Source organism: Mizuhopecten yessoensis, unplaced genomic scaffold, assembly GCF_002113885.1.
Source record: "Mizuhopecten yessoensis strain PY_sf001 unplaced genomic scaffold, ASM211388v2 scaffold3101, whole genome shotgun sequence".
In the NCBI taxonomy this organism is placed as follows: domain Eukaryota; kingdom Metazoa; phylum Mollusca; class Bivalvia; order Pectinida; family Pectinidae; genus Mizuhopecten; species Mizuhopecten yessoensis.
Window position 1 is genome coordinate 209,060 of NW_018404876.1, and position 21,581 is coordinate 230,640.

Below are 21,581 nucleotides of genomic sequence, written 5' to 3' on the forward strand. Positions count from 1 at the left end.
TTTTTTTAAGTAGAATAACAACTAATAACTTAATATAAATAGTCATAATACTCAGGGTTAGTTGAGGTCAAGCTCTACTAATTTTAACCATTTTTCCCATTCAGAAGTAAATCTTCTAAGGCCTTGTTCCCCTTTACCACGAGCAATATATTTCTGAACCTTATAGTAATCTTTAATCGAATTGACTAAAGCCGTCACATTAAGTGACTTATGAAAACATCTGGTTTTGTATATATATTGTTTAATGAACAGAGTAATTTCATTATCAATTCTGGTATAAATTCCAGTTTGGTTGATAAAACCAAAGATCATTGATTCTTTATTTAGTGAGAAAGGAATAGTGAGAGCACTTAAAAGACTTTCAAAATTGCTCAGAAATTTTTGTACTTCCCTGCATTCCCATAAAACGTGGGTAATTGTCTCCCTTTCTATGATACAAAAAACACAGTGTGGGTTATTTACAAGTCCAATTTTGCATAAATAAGAATTGGTTGTTAAAATATAATGATTAATTCTAAATTGCAACCATTGCAATTTTGTATTTGTTACCCTGAAAGGAATAGCATATATTTCCCCCCAAGTTACTACTTTTAACTTTTTCCTTCCCAATGAGGACGAATTTATCATGACAGGCAATATTTGTACACAACATACAACATATAGAAATTAAAAATGAAGGGCAAAATTATTTAAACACTGGGCGAACGTGGGTTTGATTGGCAAAGACCGTATATTTGACTGGGTGAAAATTTGTCTGTATAATGCAGTATCTTTCTAACAAATTTAAATTCCTGAAAGTGTTCCCTTTATAACTGTTTATTAATCTTTTGTCATGAAAATATGCTATAAGAATAGACTTCATTCATTTCCATTTTTTACTTTATTTTTGAACTCATTATAAATATTCCTTTGATACTGACATTGGATATTTATGAAGCTGTAGATGTAAATGATCCCTGAAATGTTGTAAATTCATCTTTGGCTTCTGTAGAAGTATTGTAGCAAGCTGAGGTAAACATTTAGTTATGATAGTGGTCCACATTGGACTTCTAAGTCTTCTTTTAAAATTCATGCATATCAAATCAATATGCAGCCTTTGATAGATTGTCATGCAATACAAATCTGATCAATTTCTTGTCTGGTATGTTTCCTGAATAATGCAAAAAAACATACCTTATCTGTATTTTTTTATGAAAACATTTATTATGTACAAAAAATGATTGTTGACCTTTACCTTTCACCTTTGACAGTAAGGGAGGTTGAAGCGAATGTTTACCCCTTATGTGCCTTTGACAGTATGGGAGGTTGAATTGTAAACTTCACCTTTTACCATGACAGCAAGGGAGGCTGAATCATGATCTTCACTCTTTACCTTTGACAGTAAGTGAGGTTGAGTTGTAAATTTTACCTCTTACCTTTGACAGCAAGGGAGGTTGTGTTGTGACCTTCACTTCTTACCTTTGACAGCAAGGGAGGTTGTGTTGTGACCTTCACTTCTTACCTTTGACAGCAAGGGAGGTTGAGTTGTGACCTTCACTTCTTACCTTTGACAGCAAGGGAGGTTGAATTATGACCTTTATCATAACACATGTATAATATTGTTGATTTTTGAGGTGAAAATCAAAAAACAATTTAAATGACTGTTGTAGGATTTTGCAGTAACAGAGCAGCAGTTTTGACAAAATGGCTATACATGTGGCTGGTTTGGTGTCCATCATCCTATTTTACCTACTCATTCTTGGGGTTGGTCTGTGGGCAGCTCGTAAGTCAAAAAGTACCGGACAGGATGCAGACAGTGAGAATGTGATGCTGGCAGGACGAAACATTGGCCTGGTGGTCGGGGTGTTTACTATGACAGGTAAGATCTTCTAATTCATGAACATGGGGCCACTGGTACTTCAGTTCTCCTCCACCACCAAAACCTGGTGTCATCCTTTAAATGACCATAGCTGTTAGTAGGATGTAAAGCACCAACAAACCAAACCAAACCAAACCTAATCTTTCAAATTTGGTGTCGCCCAAAAATGTTTTTTATGGTATAACAAGTTTTTCATGTGAAGCTAATGAATTAGAAGAAAATTGTTTGTCTTCAAAAGGTCTTAATTGTATGTATTTAACCAGATAATCCATGTACACAGTCTTGGCTTAGATCAAGTTACAGGGAATAGTTTATTAGCTCACCTGGCCCGAAGGGCCATGTGAGCTTATCCCATGGTGCAGCATCCGTCGTCCGTCGTCCGTCAACTTTTTCCTTTAAAATGCTACTTGTCCTGAATGGCTCAGAGGATTTTGACCAAATTTGGTCAGGAACATCATTGGCCAAAGGGTTCTCAGTTTTGTATAAACGGAGGGTATAACCCCCCTTGGGGCAGAGGGGCGGGGCCAAATAGGGGGAAAATAGGTAAATCTTTAAAAATCTTCTTCTCCTCAACCAATTGAAGGATTTTGACCAAATTTGTCCTAGAGCATCTTTGGACAAAGGAGACTCAAGTTTGTATAAACGGAGGGTGTGGCCTCTTTGGGGGCAGAGGGGCGGGGCCAAATAGGGGAAGTAGAGGATTTTTTCTCTCCTACTATACAAGTGAAGGGATTTAAACCAAATGCAGTCTGAAGCTTGGTCAGGAGCATCATTGGCCAAAGGGTTCTCAGTTTTGTATAAACGGANAATAGGGGAAATAGAGGATTTTTTTTCTCCTGCTATACAAGTGAAGGGATTTTAACCAAATGCAGTCTGAAGCATGATTAGGGACAAAAGAATCAATTTTGTATAAACTGAGGTGTGTGGGCCTCCTTCTAAGGGCAGATGGGTGGGGCCCATTAGGGGAAATAGAGGAAAACATCAAATATCCTTCTCCTTTTGTACCGATGAAGGGATTTTGACCAAATTTGGTCTGGAGCATCATTGGCCAAAGGGTTCTCAGTTTTGTATGAACGGAGGGTATGGTCCCCCTGGGGGCAGAGGGACGGGGCCAAATAGGGGAAAATAGGTAAATCTTTAAAAATCTTCTCCTCAACCAATTGAAGGATTTTGACCAAATTTGTCCTAGAGCATCTTTGGACAAAGGAGACTCAAGTTTGTATAAACGGAGGGTGTGGGCCTTCTGGCGGCATAGGAGCGGGGCCCAATAGGGGAAATAGAGGATTTTTTTTCTCCTACTATACAAGTGAAGGGATTTAAACCAAATGCAGTCTGAAGCATGCTTAGGGAGAAAAGAATCAATTTTGTTTAAACTGAGGTGTGTGGATTCCCCTTCTTTGGGGCAGATTAGTGGGGCCCATTAGGGGAAATAGAGGAAAACATTAAAGATCCTTCTCCTTCTGTACCGTTGAAGGGATTTTAACCTAACCAAACTTGTTTTAGAGAATCTTTGGGCAAAGGGAATTGAATATTTATAAATGGAAGATGCAACTTTGTTACTTGTACTCCTTTGATAAACCTGAATGGTACTCAGCAGGTTTTAAATTGAAAAATAAAATACCAGGTGAGCTATTAAGGCCCCTGGGTCTCTTGTTCTTAAAACAACTGACTGTATGTGCTTTAAGTCTAGGTAATCCATGTTCAAAGTATTAGCCTAGACCAACCTGATGATAATTATTTGTTCTCAAAGCAACTAATTGTATGTGTTTTATCTTTAACTCATTCACGCCTGAAATCTTGTAATGAACTATTCCAACCTTTGAATTGGAAGAGTTAAAATGTGTCTTCTGAGGTAAATGAGTAAAGATAATCCATGTACATATACAGTCATGGCATAAACCAAAGTTAAGCTGAAGATACCGGTAATCATTTGTTCTCATAACTACTAATGGCATGTATTTTATCTATAGTTAATCCATTATACAGTCATGGCCGAGACCATGTAGATGGTTCAGTGTGACAGACACAACCTTGAGATTCTGAGTTAGGTATAGAATCCAATATATCATGGAACTTATAGTGTTTTTGATGAATGAAGACCATTTGAATATTGTTAAAATGGAACCGCCTGGGAGTCGGAACAAACTTTTAAATTTTTAAATTGGGGTAAACATGGAGCGTTGCTACAATAAAAACTATTTGAGAGTCCACACGGAACTATGTTAGATAAAAATAGACAAGTCATGCTCATTTTCCTCTCTTGTTAAAACATCATCATGAATTCATTAGGGAGTAACACAATTTTACAAGCTTGTTATAAAGTGGATGAGCGTGGGCCAAGCTGTTTGAAGAAATATCATGGTGTGATACGGCACATCAGTGTCGTGTTACGTGTATCACATATTAGGTACCTCCCAGAGATCCTCAGGCCCAAACCCTCATCTGGGAAAACAAGGCATTGTCAAGATTCAGTCATTAGCTCCAAATTTGATTATGGATATTTTCACTTGAACTGAGGTGTCAGTCAATTTATAGCGTTAGAGCCTTGCTTTGATAGGGTGACGACTGTAATGGGATTGTAAGTGTTCCCCTGGGCCTCCATACTGCTGAAACAGACCGTCTGGGGCACTGATTGCCATCCATACCATATAGTACACAGATATAGATGGACTTCTAAACATTTTAACCAGGAAATATATACTTTGGGCTTAAACAAAAATGCCAATGAAAAACAAATCCTCGTTTGTCTTTCAAAAATAATCTAATAATAAAAACATTTTACGAACATCAATATACTTTTAAGTTTGGTCAAATTTTGACTTTTCCATTATCTTGGGAGCAATAAAATTTTCAACAGTGTTATCTTCATAGACTATGTTATAGTAAGATATGATTTGTACAGGAAAAACCCCAATTAAATCAGAAATATGCTGTATCAGGCATTCTTTTACGCGATGACAAACTGACCAATGTTAAACAGGTCCATATTTTTCCTTTTTTTTTTTATTTAGTTGAGATAAAATAAAAACAAAAAATGTGAAATGAGATAAAATAAAAACAAAAAATATGAAATGTAGGAATGCTATAAAACCATTGCTAAGAGATTAGATTCCTGAGGATTTTCACTAATGCTTTAACAAATCTAGAAGTTAATCATTTCTTAAGAGTTAATATAGGCCAGGATATTGTTATTTTTTATTTTGGTGATTCACAAAAATGGAAATGAATGAAAAAACACGAATTTAATTTCTTTTTTAAGTTTAACTGATAAAAGTTATTCAATTTTTCAAAAAGGAGAGAGAAAAAAAAGCCCTGTAACATTTGTAAACATCTTTTTGAATAGAGAGGTTCACTTGGAGGAATGGCCAGCTTTAAAAAAAAAAAAAAAATGTTTACAAAAACTATAAAAACCACCAACAACTGTACACTAAATTCAATTCTGCATACCTGGACATTTTTGCTGCAGTTTAATTTTTGTTTTTATAGCCCTCATTAATGAGGGAGAATTTATCATGACAGCAAATATAAGTTAACAGCATAATATACATAGTAATTAAATGTGAAGGGAGAAATTAACACTGGATGAAAATTGGTTTCATGGGCGAAGGACGAAAGTATGACTGGACGAAAATTTCCCAGTATACTGTAGTTAGATGTGAATCCTTTATTTTTTAAGTTACATTTTGTTCAACACCAAGGTCGGACGTAATTTGTTAAATTTTGAAACAGCTGATAAGGCTACAATATATTTTTCTGTTGAATTAATTCTTAAATTGTTGGTTTGTGATTTGATAATAACATTGATACAAATTTGTATTGATGATTTAATATATTTTGAGGCTGACAAAAGTATTTTCTTGGATTTTTCTTTTTTCTTTCTACTGGTAGCTATAAATCAAAAACTTAAAAAATATTGTTCATACATAACACACCTGTCTAAATTAACGTAAAAATAAAGTGTGCTCTCCAGCTTTGTCTAAGTTTTATAAATACTAAGACGTACAGTAATCACTGAGGAGAAAGATAGTATCTGAAGAACATTGAAAAATGAATGGTTTAAAAATTTAAAAATTATTGCTTGAGTGAAAATTCTATTTCAAAGTAATTCCTTTGTAAATGCAGCATGTTTGAGAAGTTTTGTGAAATACTGTCTCACAAGTGCAGGACTATTTTTCATTTTGGATTGCAGGTATTGATTTTATGGTGGTAGTTTGTGCGCAGGATGTCAGGACGGCACGAGCACACACCGAGCTATATCACATCACATCAGGGTTTAGCTGTAACCAATACCATCATTGGATTTCCAAAACCCCCTCACCCACTCATTAACTGCATTTGTAGGCTGTAGCAGGAGATAAATTATTGAGTTTTCTTGGTAAATACTCTAGTTTGCCGAATCTTTCCTAATGGACAATGGCATAATCCAATTATTGAGTGTAATAAGCTGTCGGGGCTGTTTGGATATTCTTGTTTATCTGTGCAATAACCAGGAGGCAAGAGTAAAGAACAAAGCTACAGACTTGATCAATAGGGAATAAAAGACAGGGTTGAGGTACCAGGGCACTAGGGAGGAGACAAGGCTAATAACAGGAACGATATGACAATTCTTAGCCACAACCCTGTGACCAGCCATTTACAGTATCATTGGCTATCCTACAGTTAACACAGGCCAAGAATAAAGAATTTTTAAGATACATTATCATCATATTGATGGTGGATAATTGTCAACAATTTCATTTAATAAGCCAGAAGATTGTTTAATAGTCTTATCATCATGATATATATGTATGACACAGAGTGTAAAATAGCTCTGTGTATAAGGCCATTTAAAAAGATCGTAGAGCAGATTTATATAGATCCATTTGTAAAGCAGAGTTATATAAATATTTCATTTATAGACCAGTTTCATTGTGAGTTAGGATAGAAAAAACTGAGGGAGGATACGCTTGGAGGATCAAAATAATCCATGGGATGATAGTTTGGTTGGGGAGGGGAGGGTATAAAATCAATTGATTTTATAGTGAAAGGGTAGAAACAAATCTGTTTGATGGTTGGAGAGAAACAATCCACTGAAGGTACAACAATCCCTAGGAGGAGTTTACACCATCTTTTACTCTCCCAGTTATCAAGGATAACACCAATAAGTCTGACAAACTTAACATAAACTTAGTCCTCATCTATTACCAGTGAAAAGAAGTGATTGATGCCAACAATAAAGCAGTGCAAGGAAAACGATGATTGAACAATTTATTTTGCTAATTGTGTCTTGTTTTATTTTTCAGGGATGACTTGGGGATTAGAGTAAAATAACGTTCAGACTATTTTTTGTTCATTTTTTTTGTTTCATTGTTCAGGAAGTCAAATTATTTCTTGTTACTAGTTCTTGTTTTATTTCTCAGGGATGGTGATTAGATTAAATGAATTTACCAGAAGTAAGCATGGTGAAAATCAGTTGGACATGGGTTTTTTGTTTACAGGTTCAAAATTAAAAAAGATAAAATTAAGGAGAGGCTAAATCAAATTTATACCATGGTGCAGTTTCTTTTTTTAGTCTCAATATACAGATATTTATATAACTTAAATTACATTTTATTTGCTATGTTTATTTCAGCAACATGGGTAGGAGGTGGTTTTATAAACGGGACAGCAGAGGTAATCTATACGGATGGATTTGTCTGGTGCCAAGCCCCCTTTGGTTATGCATTAAGTCTTGTATTTGGTAAGTATCTGAAAATCTTGAATGTGTTCAATTGTATAACTTTCTAACTACTTCAGTTATTGATAGTCATAAAATGCTATGATGTACCTGGTTAGATCATACAACTAGTTTACTGTATTATATATAAAAGGTTTACAAACACTGCTTGTATTAATGCTGCGACACAACATTTTATACCTACATTGTTTGTGTATAAAGTAAGACTCGTTATTATATATTTCCAAACTGATGAATCTTATTAAAGAAAAATCTACTTTTACTGTCTTAAAATCATAAGAATAAATTGGTATCATTGGATAAAACCTTTTCTCATGTGACAATATCCCAGGTACTTTTGTAGTACTGACTCAAATAAAGAACAAGATGATTTTTTTTCTTTCAAATGCCAAACTTATAAATTTCCATTTTGAGTTTGATGTCAGTTATTGATCTTTATTACGAGCATATTTTCAAATAAAAAACAACTAATACTTGCATGTCTCCATTCTCAGGAGGGTATTTCTTTGCGGAGAGAATGCGATCACAGGGATATGTGACCATGCTGGACCCTTTCCAACAGAAGTATGGTGAGAGAATGGGAGGATTACTGTACATCCCCGCTCTTCTGGGCGAAGTCTTTTGGTCAGCAGCAATCTTAGGTGCTCTTGGTAGGTAACAGCCATCCTTTATTACACGTCACCCCAATAATAAAATACCCCAAGGCATGTCCTTATGTGGCCCTTTCTTACACCCTCATAATAAAATACTCCAAGGCATGTCCTTATGTGGCCCTTTCTTACACCCCCATAATAAAATCCCCCCAATTAGGCATATGTCCTTATGTGGCCCTTTCTTACACCCTCATAATAAAATAACTCTAAGGCATGTCCTTATGTGGCCCTTTCTTACACCCCCATAATAAAATACCCCCAATTAGGTATATGTCCTTATGTGGCCCTTTCTTACATCCTCATAATAAAATACCCCAAAGCATGTCCTTATGTGGCCCTTTCTTATACCCTCATAATAGAATACCCCCAAATAGACATATGTCCTTATGTGGCCCTTTCTTACACCCCCTGAATAAAATACTTTGGTGGTAATATATACACCTGAAGTAGCTCTTATTGGAAATTTTGTAGAAAAGTCACAGATTATTAGGTAACCAGAACAGGGAAGAATGTGTTTTACATGGTGACTTTCACTATCATTTAAGATATAGACAAACATTTTCTGTATGTAACCATTCTGATGTGGGACAATATGAAGGAGAATGGGGGTCATTTCACATTTATATAATCTACTACATGGTGAACTTTATGGTGAACATATCCTAGATATGTTGTCCCCAAAGTTTAGATGTCGTGGTGTGCATCTATAATCATTTGCTGTATCACTCGGGAATTGTTTGTCGCGTTTATGTTTTATAATTGACTAGATTATGTAAATACAACAGATTTAGTGATGTCAAAGAAATGTTTAAAAAACTACAAAATACTATAGTGATTACGAAATATTATGATAGATTTTTGTCTACTTTTGAGTTTGTGTCTTATTTTGATTTACTTTATTTACTATTGATGTTACAGGTGCTACTCTGTCAGTGATAATAGACCTCGATATCAAGACGTCCATCATTGTGTCCGCCTGTGTAGCAACTTTCTACACCTTATTTGGGGGCCTGTACTCGGTGGCCTACACTGATGTTGTACAGCTGTTTTGTATCTTTATTGGTCTGGTGAGTTCACACAACACCATTCAAAGGTCACACAACAACCATTCAAAGGTCACACAACAACCATTCAAAGGTCACACAACAACCATTCAAAGGTCACACAACAACAATTCAAAGGTCATACAACAACACCATTTAAAGATCACACAACACCACTCAAAGTTCATACAAAATCATTCCAAGGTCAAACAGGACTTAATTAGCCAAAATCACCTTTTTAAGGTCAAATGTAAGCATTTAAAACCTATGCGACATCATTTGAAGGTTAAATAAAACCATTTGAAGGTCAGATTAAACCATTGAAGATAAAAAAAACAAGAGGCTTTCAGAAGACCTTGAAATTCAGTTTTTTGCTCTCCACAACTAACAATTAGCTTTTAACTTTTGGTTTGAAAGAACATGTCTACTTAAGATTAAGGCCCTTCAATGTAAGGGAAAATGTTAATTAACTTCTAAAATTGTTAAATGTCAAGGGTTAATTGCATGATAGTCCAGATTCACATATGTCACACACATCCAACCATTCATGTGTCACATAACACTTTATGTGTTGATACACAACATTATTCATCTTCATGACAAGTAACATAATCTAAATATCAAACAACACCATCTAAATGTCAAACAACACCATCATAAGTTCATAAAACAGCATTTAATTGTCACAATTTTAAATAACAACTCAATGTCAAACAACATCTAAATGTCAAACAACAACATCTAAATGTTAAACATCACCATATAAATGTCAAACAACACCATCTACATGTCAAACAACACCTTCTAAATGTCAAACAACACAATCATAAGTACATAAAACAGCATTTAATTGTCACAATTTTAAATAACAATTCAATGTCAAACAACACCATCTACATGTCAAACAACACAATCTAAATGTCAAACAACACCATATAAATGTCAAGCAGCACCTTAATGTCAAACAACACAATCTAAATGTCAAACAAAAATATCTGTACTTTGGCATTTTATAAAATACATTTAACAGTACAAATAAGTTTAGCTGGAGCCTGCACATTTTTCTTAAGATAAAGGTAACTCTTAAATAGTATCAAAGGGGTATCGGTCTCTCAGAGTAAAATTGATTTTACTGTACAAACATCTCTTACATTACTTAATGATGTACAAGACATTCTGCTATAGTAACACAGCAATGATTAATAGTGTTAACATCTAGATAAAAATAACAACCGTCATCAATAACCATGTTCTATAGATCATCCAGCCTTAATTGGCTCTATATATAGCATTTGTTATTGACCACTTGTTGCCAATATTTACAGGACACATAACTGTTTCTTCTGTCATGTTTACCTTCTCTTTCATAAGATATTGACAGGAAATTGTGGAAGATTTTATCAATATTCAGATATTTGTTCTGTTAATAATTGACTAAATAATTAGTCTGCACTATAAATTCCTGTTGATTTTTGCACTTTACTCTTTAAGGATATACTTCTTGAACTGTAGAAAAAAAACATGCAACTATTATCAAGAAGTTAAAGGTAGCGTTATGGGAAATGAAATAATTCAGCAAAGGGGGAAAAAAATGATGCTACCATATACAGCAGATTTCTAATCAAAGGGAGGCAACCTCTATAACCAGCCCTGACTAAAACCTATTCTGTAACAGTGATCTCAGACTGCAGTGCTCAATGTATGGATGTGGACATTTTTAGCTTTTGTTGATTTTTCATTAATGGTGTAATGTCAATGTTGAGTATATGGCAGTCGACTGTAACTGATCATATTTGTAGTTGACAATATTTCTTAACACCTACACAAATATTTAGTGCAAAACAGAATACGGGGACTGTTTTACATCATTTATGTGTGGACTTGATCTTTCGAGTTCATGGTACCAACTTATATATGTGACCTATTTACATTGGTGTTAAATTGTTCCCAGATGATTGACACAGAACTTAGCAGTATTAGACATGTCGCCAGAATCCTAATAAAAACACTTTATTCCTCGGCTAACGTGCTATATAACTTCCACTGATTGTCTGGGTTAGCCACAGCTTAGACAGTAATAACAAAGCTATTTTGTGATGTACTTTTCCAGTGCTTGAATATCCCTCTTAAATGTGTAACGATTCATCTAAAATTGTGATGAAGTCTTGTCTACAGGGGTTACATGTACATACATTAGTTACTACTATTTGTTATTGAGATAACGTTACTGTGGGGATTTTAGGTACAGAAGACAATACTTGGTGGATTTACATACTTAGGGGATTCTTTATACAGTACAGTACTTAATGGGCGACCATGTACAGTATTACAATACTGATTAAGGTTACTTACTCCTCGTGATACCCTGTACAATTGTACAACACTTACCTGGTATATGCCATGAAGTACACTACTTGCCAGTGGAAATTAATTTTCCATGTTGTCCGATGAAATCTTCCCCAACATAAAAATTATTTACTCCATTTGTATGTGAGGTAGGAAATGTAAATGTGGTGCATTGGATTTGCTGTATGTGAATTATTGTTTACCCGTTGCAGTGGCTGAGCATACCATTTGCTATGACCCATGAGGCAGTGGGGGACATCACTTTCAATTCTACCACCTACTGGGTTCAAGAGCTTGACCCAAAGTATTCTGGCTACTACATTGACAGCTTTCTCCTCCTTATCTTTGGAGGAATACCTTGGCAGGTAGGTCACATGATGTAGTTAGACAACTGGTCACTAGATACAGTATAACTCCAGTTTTCACCTACAACTCCACTGACCACTAGATACAGTCAGTTCTCATCTAAAACTTTACTGATTGATATATATATAGTATAGCTCCAGTTCTTACTTACAACTCCATTATCGCTATATACAGTATAGTTCCAGTTCTCACCTACAAATCTTCTGATCATTAGATATAAGATATCCCTATCCAGTTTTCAGCTGCAGATTATCTGGTTTCTTAGATACACTTATAAATGCCAGTTTTGAATGGAATGGAGGAAAATCTACCATATCTTTCTACACTTCATATTATAATCTGTATTTAATTCATACCATGATTTGTTTGCAGGTTTATTTTCAGCGAGTGTTGTCAGCAAAAACTGCATCAAATGCCAAGCTATTATCGTATATTGCAGCTGGGGGGTGTATTGTCATGTCTATCCCGTCGGTCCTCATTGGTGCTGTAGCAACTGTCACAGGTACGCACTTTACGATTGAATCTAAAAATAGGATATCAAGTGCTCTTAGTTATCATTTCCTTGTTCTGCATTGTTAGATGGAGCCATGACTGTTAAAACCTGAAGAAATTTTGTATCACCAAACTAAGCACACCACCCACAACTAACGTTGGGGCAAGGTGCGTCAGACCTCTAAACAGAATCTCATTATGTCCAGTGTATATACAGGTTAACATGATCAATATCTATATTGATACTTAAATTTCCCCACACTGTATAAATGTACAATAAGTATAGTATATTTTCTAAATTACAGTTGAAAACTTGACAAATATTCATCAAATTCCCTGTACATGTGTCATTTTAAAAAATAAAAATAAAAATAAATTGGCTATTTCTGCCGTCTTGTCAAAACCGCATAACAATGATGATGATGTAAAATTTGCCAGATCTTCCATTAAGGAGTCCTTCATATGTAGATTAGGTTCATAGCTGTTACCAAGTATTTGTGTAGGCAGGAAAAGTGTTTGTAGTATAAGTATTCTATAACTACAGGTAAGAACATCTGTGTACATATTTCTTTAGAAACAAGGTCGTAAAATGGAGGCTGTCTAATTTGCCGACCAGTTATGCAATCCATCAATTTTAATTATTTATTTCCAACAAATTTTTATTATAGATACAAATGTATATGTAAAAGATATATATTTATCATTGCATCACTTTGCATCAGATTGGAATGCCACTGACTATGCCATCGTAGATCATCGCACTGTGCCCATCCCTAAGGAGGATATCAAATTGATCCTTCCGATGGTCCTTCAGTACCTCAGCCCCACCTGGGTGTCATTCTTTGGCCTCGGAGCAGTGTCAGCAGCTGTCATGTCCTCTGCGGACTCCTCTATCTTATCTGCTAGTGCCATGTTTGCTAGGAATATATACAAGCTGATATTTAGACAGAAGGTGAGATTTGTAAAATCATACAATTTAAATATGAGGGCAATCCAGCCTTTCTAATTGAATATGATGTGGTAGTGATCTTGGGCATACCCATGAGTGAATTCACTCTAGAGCTCCATACTGGTGAAACATAATAAAAACAAAGTGTATGATCAACACAAGCATCAGTATAACCTACCAGAATGGGGATACTTGTCATGGAGGTTCCTTATAGGGGTGATTTATTTATTTGCTTTTTTAATTTTTCACCTGTTTTGAACTTGACTATTTTGTTTTAATTCTTCAACAAACTGAGCTGTGCTGTTGTCCAACAGCTTCTGTATGTTTATTCAGTTGTTGTATTATTTTCGGTATATATTTGAATGTGCATGAATTGTACACAATTCTCATGACTTACAAATTGTTTAACTTTGATTTGATTTTGTTTTATAAACGATAAGCACCTATTAAATGTGATTTTTCTTTTCATCTGATAGGTTATTTTAAAATCTGTCAATTATATATTTAATAAGATCAAATTTTAGTAATCTTATAATCTAGCTGTCAACCATTAAAATCAATTTCTAGTAATCTATGTTCTGACAATGTGCATTGTACCTGCAGTCAATGAGTTAAACTTTGACCTTTTCAGGCATCAGAGGCCGAGATTCTGTGGGTGATGCGGATTGCCATATTTGGAGTGGGTGGTCTCGCCACTGCTATGGCGATAACTGTGGAATCAATTTATGATCTCTGGTACCTGTGTTCAGACCTTGTATATGTGGTGCTCTTTCCTCAGCTCTGTAGTGTTATCTATCTACAGGGAACAAACACCTACGGCTCCCTGGCCGGCTTCATCACTGCATTCTTCTTCAGGCTGTCAGGTGGGGAGAAGTCCATGCATGTACCTACCTTGATAAAGTTTCCATTTTATGATGAAGTTGATGAAATACAGTTATTTCCCTTTAAAACCTTGAGTATGCTTCTGTCATTTTTTGTATTGGTGTCTGTATCATACTCCCTTAAGTACCTGTTCGAGGCAGGGATACTACATAGGAAGTATGACGTATTTATGTGTGTGGTAAACACACCAGAAGAGACAATAGCATTGAAGGACCAAGGGCCCTGTGAATTAACCGCCATCACCCCAACCAAGGAGCCCAATGGCAAGATCAACCCTGCACTGAAAATATCCCAAGAGGATTTAATTGGAGCGGAAACAGCATACCTCAGGGAGCGAAAATCGCCCAGTTCCCCAGATCACTCGACCAACTTACTGGCTCCTCAATGGAAGTAATGCTGTTATTGTATTAGGTCAGGAAGCGTAACCTTCAAATGTCATCCCCAACACTGTCTAATGTTATCATGTTTGTCTGCCCTGTTTTAAATGTAGAAGGAATAAAAACCTGATCTCTAAAGAGGTATTTTAAAAGGAGCTGGTCAGGTGAAGTGTATATTGACGAAGAATCTGTGAGACGCTTTGGTCATTTTAAATTCATAATCGCCAACAGCAATCACCTCCATCATACCCGAGGCACGTGTAAACAGTGCGGCTGTTGGTATGATTCTAAAGGATACTGGTTAATAAATATTGTTTTTAATTATAAATCTTTTTAGATATTTTTTTTAATTTCCTTTTTCAAGGTTTATTTTGTATGTCTGGAAAAAAAACCCACCAATAACGATATTCACACGACAGGTAACAGTATAAGCGTATTGCTTGATATTTTATTTAAGTTTGATTTTTTTTTATTGTAATTCTAATACAAACTTTAATATGAAATATATATACATGTGTTATATTCATTATTTTTACCTCTGATATTTTAGATAAAAGAGTTACTTAACATAATACAAGACATATGACTTAAATGACCTATAACTTATATATATATATATATACTATTACAAGAAAGTACCATTAACTATGTAGATCATAATCCATTTTTTTGGTGAAAAAAAGTATACAGAAGTATGATTGTTGTCAATACTGGAAGTGTGTTTGGTTATATGTCGTTGTGAGTTGACCTGGTGTATGTTCACATATAGACTTGAAGGACAGTTGATCAAGATTTGTTATATTGATTAGACAAATAATCAATGTTCATCAGGCTGTGGAAATTTGGATTTAAAAAAATATATATATCTGGATGACAAGACTATCACTGAAATTTAACCTTGTTTCTGAACGATTAAGATCACCAACTAAAGCAAAGACTTTCTTTAGGTTGAACTATGTGATGTAATTTCTTTGAAATCTTTTTACCCATCTGATAAAAATCCAGATACCATGAACTGTACCTCCAGTCTCTGTGATAATTAAGATATCGGGTTTTAAATAGAATTGCTTTTCAATTTTTTTTTCTGCTAAACATCAACATGTACTGTATACTTTAAAACTTAATCTTATACTATATTTAAATTCAATTATTATGTTTTTACTAATGTCCGCTGTAGTGATCAAGTCGGCCTCGTAACAGACGGCAAAAGTGTATGTTAAACTGCAGTGACAAATGTCCTGGTATACGGTATTGTACGTAGGGTACTTTTGAGTTTGATTTTTATCATCATGTCAAGTGATGAAGAGCAGACATTTTTGTGAAACTATTAAAGTTTTAACATATTCTGACTTTAAAGCAAATATAAGAACTTGAATGTTGCAAGTTAATTAACTACTGTGGTTGGTATAACTAAATGAAAACAACATTCCATATATCTACATTAAAATTCCATTGAAGTTTTTTTATGATTTTCGTACTTTAAAACTACATTGAAATTTTTACAACTTTATGTATACATTTACATTGTCATCTGTTTTTATTTCACACATTTTTTTAATTTTAAGTTTGTTTTAGAGTTGAACATTATTGCCTATCAGGTATAGGTTTTTACTATTATTACCCTGTCATACTGTGGGTCTAACATGTACACCAGATAATCATGTAGTAGACACCCTGTCATACTGTGGGTCTTATACCAGATAATCACGTAATAGACACCCTGTCATACTGTGGGTCTAATACCAGGTAATCATGTAGTAGACACCCTGTCATACTTTGGGTCTTATGCCAGATAATCATGTAGTAGACACCCTGTCATGCTGTGGGTCTAATACCAGATAATCATGTAGTAGATGCCCTGTCATACTGTGGGTCTAATACCAGAGAATCATGTAGTAGACATCCTGTCATACTGTGGGTCTAATACCAGATAAGCATGTAGTAGACACCCTGTCATACTGTGGGTCTAATACCAGAGAATCATGTAGTAGACATCCTGTCATACTGTGGGTCTAATACCAGATAATCATGTAGTAGATACCCTGTCATACTGTGGGTCTAATACCAGGTAATCATGTAGTAGACACCCTGTCATACTGTGGGTCTAATACCAGATAATCATGAAATAAAAGGATGTGTCATCTACTTAGTTAAGAATACACTGAAATAAAAGGATGTCATTTACTTAGAATACACTGAAATAAAAGGATGTGTCATTTACTAAGAATACACTGCAGAACTGGTTTTCACTAGACACGGCTATATATTACAAAACACCTTAATGCTATCTTACTATCAGATATATAATATTTCCTTTACAACAAAGTTCTACGCCAACTGAAATTTGTAAATATTTTCAAAAATGTTGATTTTAAATTGGTTTTTCAATTTATGACATTGATCTGAAAATTTATGAGTGCATAGATAATACTAGTGTACTTCTGTTCTATTAGGTTTAATGATGCTCATGAAAACATTTCAAGGGAAATTACTCCTAACACAGTATCACAAAGTAGCATATATCCTTAATTCCATCACTCACCAATATATATTCCACATGTAACATTACTGATTTTAAAGCTGACTGACACAGTACTAGTGTAGTTTCCTTGACTACTGAATTATAACCTTGACAACAGGTATGTTGTACAAATATATATACAACTAACTTCAGAATTTTTAGAATGTGATAAAGTTGAATGCAAATAAGCTGCTCTTTCCAATTTCACAGCTGACTGACTAGGTAAACATCTCTACTAATTGAACATACTTGACTGTAGTTAACCTGTTCATTAAAGGGTTTGTGATATGAAAGGGAATGCAATAAATGTGTGTGTTAGATACATGTGATGTAGAAGAATTCTAGTTCACCAATAAATCGATGAAGCTTTAGAAAGTTCAATGTGTGTATGTTAACGATTTCTGTACATATATAAACTGTATATAATAAATGGTGGAAGAGCTGTATACCAAATATTTTTTGGGAAAAAAAAGTTACCTAGGAAATATCTTAGTGTTGTAAAGCCTAGGCATCATATAACCTCACATCAAATTTTAACAACATTATTTTGGGGGGTGGAAGAAGTTACACATATCAATGAACAAACTATTATTGAACTTGCCCAAAGGTTAGTGTTTCGCTGACCTTGTGTGCCGCTGAGACACAGTGTATACCCAATGTTATTGACCTAGTCCAAAGGTTAGGCTGTTTGCTGACCTTGATGAGATACAGTGCACCATTCAACTATAGATATTTGGTGTATACCAAACTGCACCTTAGTCGTAATTTACTTAAAAACTTTCAGCAATTCAAAAAAAAATAATGAGGATCGTGCCCTTATATTAACGCCCAAGATAATATTTGCACATCCTTCCTCAAAAAATGGTACTGTGGACCCCCCCCCCCAAGTTTAATAATAGATTATTACTACCCATTTATTAATTGCCCTTGTTGTAGGGAATCATGATTCTGTGTTTCCCTTGAGATTTATTGAGATGTATCATATTTCACGAGGGAAACACAATGTTTATTTCCATGTCATGTGATCATCCTAATCCAATGAGACATGCTGTTATATAGATTAGGTATAAGAATATGGCTTGTGACCCTTTGTGATTGACTGATCAAGTGTCCAGTCCTGTTTCATTTGTACACATCATGTAAATAGAAAGTATATATATTGGTTGTGGTGAAATATAGGGTGAACTAACTGCTCATGCTACTGACACGTCGGAGTGAAACTAATTCATGAATCATTGCTGCATTTGAAAGCTGCATGTAGAGATATATGTATATTGATCAGTCAGTTAATTGTAGATATGTTCCAACTTCATTTACTCATTCCTGTTGATATATAATCCATAAGTACTGTACACATATACCATTAATGTATATATGTAAATGCTTACTAACTGTTAGCAGTGAGTTTATATACTGATAATGTCGAGGCTCTGAAATTCAGTAAAATCCGGACACTATGCTGGGTATAAAGTTCAGTAAAATCCGGACAAGTAACACTATGCTGGGTATAAAGTTCAGTCAGATTATCATTGGTAGGTTGATACAGATGAAGTGATAATTTTAAAAAGTCTAAACCAGCAAGAGAAAGCGTCTTATAATTGGTTTAATTTACTGTTGTAGCGATGAAATAATTTAATGACAATGTTTCTTATAAATATGAATACCTTTTAACAAATCACTCCCCTCAACACTCATTATATGAGAATCTTATTTGAGAATCACAATATCATGAAATGGTGCCAAAAATCAAAGGTCACTCAATTCTTTTTAAATTGTCCATTGTGATTTGGATACAAAACATTGCTGTTTGAGTATGCTGTCATCAATGTCATTATAGGATAGTCTCAGAACATTGCTGTTTGAGTACGCTGATAGTTAAGTTGCACTGCTGTTTAAGCCATGTACATGCGTGGTATATAAGGTTGTGTAAGCCAACATTAATGATGACATATGTCAATAAAACAAAAAATAAATAAATATGACTATAGACTGTAGCTGGAAATGAGATTCCCATGGACTGTATATAGTTAGCCATAGACTGGCAATTGGCTTCTCTGGGATTCTATAGCTGTAACGTTAGAATGGAAACACTTTCCTTGGACAATATAGCTAACCATAGACTGGCAATGGTTTCTCTGTGCAATATAGCTTACCATAGACTGGCAATGGTTTCTCTGTGCAATATAGCTCATCTTAGACTGGCAATGGTTTCTCTGTGCAATATAGCTAACCATAGACTGGCAATGGTTTCTCTGTACAATATAGCTAACCATATACTGGCAATGCTTTCTCTGTACAATATAGCTAACCATAGACTGGCAATGCTTTCTCTGTACAATATAGCTAACCATAGACTAGCAATAGTTTTTCTGTGCAATATAGCTAACCATAGACTGGCAATGGTTTCTCTGTACAATATAGCTAACCATAGACTGGCAATGCTTTCTCTGTACAATATAGCTAACCATAGACTGGCAATGCTTTCTCTGTACAATATAGCTAACCATAGACTGGCAATGGTTTCTCTGTACAATATAGCTAACCATAGACTGGCAATGCTTTCTCTGTACAATATAGCTAACCATAGACTGGCAATGGTTTCTCTGTACAATATAGCTAACCATAGACTGGCAATGCTTTCTCTGTACAATATAGCTAACCATAGACTGGCAATGGTTTCTCTGTACAATATAGCTAACCATAGACTGGCAATGCTTTCTCTGTACAATATAGCTAACCATAGACTGGCAATGGTTTCTCTGTGCAATATAGCTAAACATAGACTGGCGATAGTTTTTCTGTGCAATATAGCTAACCATAGACTGGCAATAGTTTCTCTGTGCAATATAGCTATCCATAGACTGGCAATGGTTTTTCTGTACAATATAGCTAAACATAGACTGGCGATAGTTTTTCTGTGCAATATAGCTATCCATAGACTGGCAATGCGTTCTCTGTACAATATATCTAACAATAGACTGGCAATGCGTTCTCTGTACAATATATCTAACAATAGACTGGCAATGCTTTCTCTGTACAATATAGCTAACCATAGACTGGCAATGGTAGCTTATAATAATGGCTATGTAAACCTTTTCTATATATATAATGTTTACCGGGAAATTTTTGCCTTTTGCGGGTGAAATCTGTATTTGCCCGGTTTTAGTTTCGCCAATCACATGTAATTAGTTTGTCTATTTACTTGTTTGCTGTAATAATAAATCAGCTTTATTAGGGAGGGTGATGAAGGCGAAAAATTAAATTAGAGACAGATATCACAAGTCAGACATATTATTAAGACTTATTTTTATATATGGTGTGAATTTATCATTTCTTCAGAAAACCAATTACAGCTATAAATGTCATTCGTATTACTGTGTTTGACGAGTTGAAATCTTGTCCAGAAAAGTGACTTCTAAATTCTGAATGGTTGTAAGCTTTCAGACTAAATCAGTCGCCTGTCAATATTTCCTCAATTTCAATATTTAAACATTTAAATTGAGGAAAAAGACTACTTTCTATTATGTTTGTATTTATTTACAGGTATACACTACTTTACATACTCCTGTGATTGGTAGGAAGTTTCTCACCTGATTGGTTTTAAAACAGCTTTTATTTTAATATTTATAATTGTCATACATTATCAAAGCGTCCTTTCTTTGTTAACATCTCACATCAAATCAATTATTTTAAAGTGCAAATCACTGTTACATATGATACAGTTATAGGGTTATGATAAAAGTTTGCATGTTCATATTGAGGTAGTTTACGCTATTTAAATCAGAAATAAATAAAGTATGCTTGTAGGATACTGTTATGGAGTAATGCTTTTGTACTATCTGTAACTAACTATAATCATGATGACCGTTGTTAAACCTGTGTAGAGATATATCATGCTGGACAACAGCAGAAACTGTTACTAGGTACTTTTGTTAGAGTTCTTTATTACCATGTTTTCTATAACTGTTAGTACAATAGCCTTCATCCTGCGGCCTGTGCTACTGTTTGTGTTGATCAATGTGTTGTGTATTTACCTACCCTAACATCTTCTGTGTACCAGATGGGGTTGTGTGTAGCAATTAAAAACTGTTGTTCATTATTAAAGTGTTAAGCAGACAAAGTTTGCATTTCTGAGTCTTTATTTATATATAAAAAATTGCAAATATTGTGCCTCAACATGCGAAGTATAGTTTTATGTTACTGCGAAATCAGGTAACTCAAAACATGACCAAGGATACGGTTCTTCGAAAAGACCAAAAACGTTAATGCAGGCCTCGAAACTATCCAACCATTAAGTTTGGACTGTCCCTATTCATAAACAAAATCCTCTTGTCCAACTGTTTGGAATTGGATCAACGAAAATGGCCCTGGTCTATTA

At 34.7% G+C, this 21,581-nt stretch overlaps 1 protein-coding gene across 4 annotated transcripts in view; it reads left to right on the forward strand.

The window, feature by feature from the left end:
* The window catches only part of LOC110446997 (high-affinity choline transporter 1-like), a 52,437-nt gene extending 32,295 nt beyond the window's left edge, over positions 1–20,142 (forward strand). For all 4 annotated transcript variants that reach the window (XM_021492368.1, XM_021492367.1, XM_021492366.1 and 1 more), the window contains 8 exons: positions 1,650–1,858; positions 7,470–7,577; positions 8,069–8,224; positions 9,146–9,294; positions 11,829–11,981; positions 12,355–12,484; positions 13,197–13,426; positions 14,055–20,142. In XM_021492368.1, coding sequence (XP_021348043.1) covers positions 1,684–1,858; positions 7,470–7,577; positions 8,069–8,224; positions 9,146–9,294; positions 11,829–11,981; positions 12,355–12,484; positions 13,197–13,426; positions 14,055–14,699 — 1,746 coding nt within the window. In that variant the 5' untranslated portion in view covers positions 1,650–1,683 and the 3' untranslated portion in view covers positions 14,700–20,142. The remainder of the gene's footprint in view (positions 1–1,649; positions 1,859–7,469; positions 7,578–8,068; positions 8,225–9,145; positions 9,295–11,828; positions 11,982–12,354; positions 12,485–13,196; positions 13,427–14,054) is intronic.
* Positions 20,143–21,581: the final 1,439 nt, after the last annotated feature.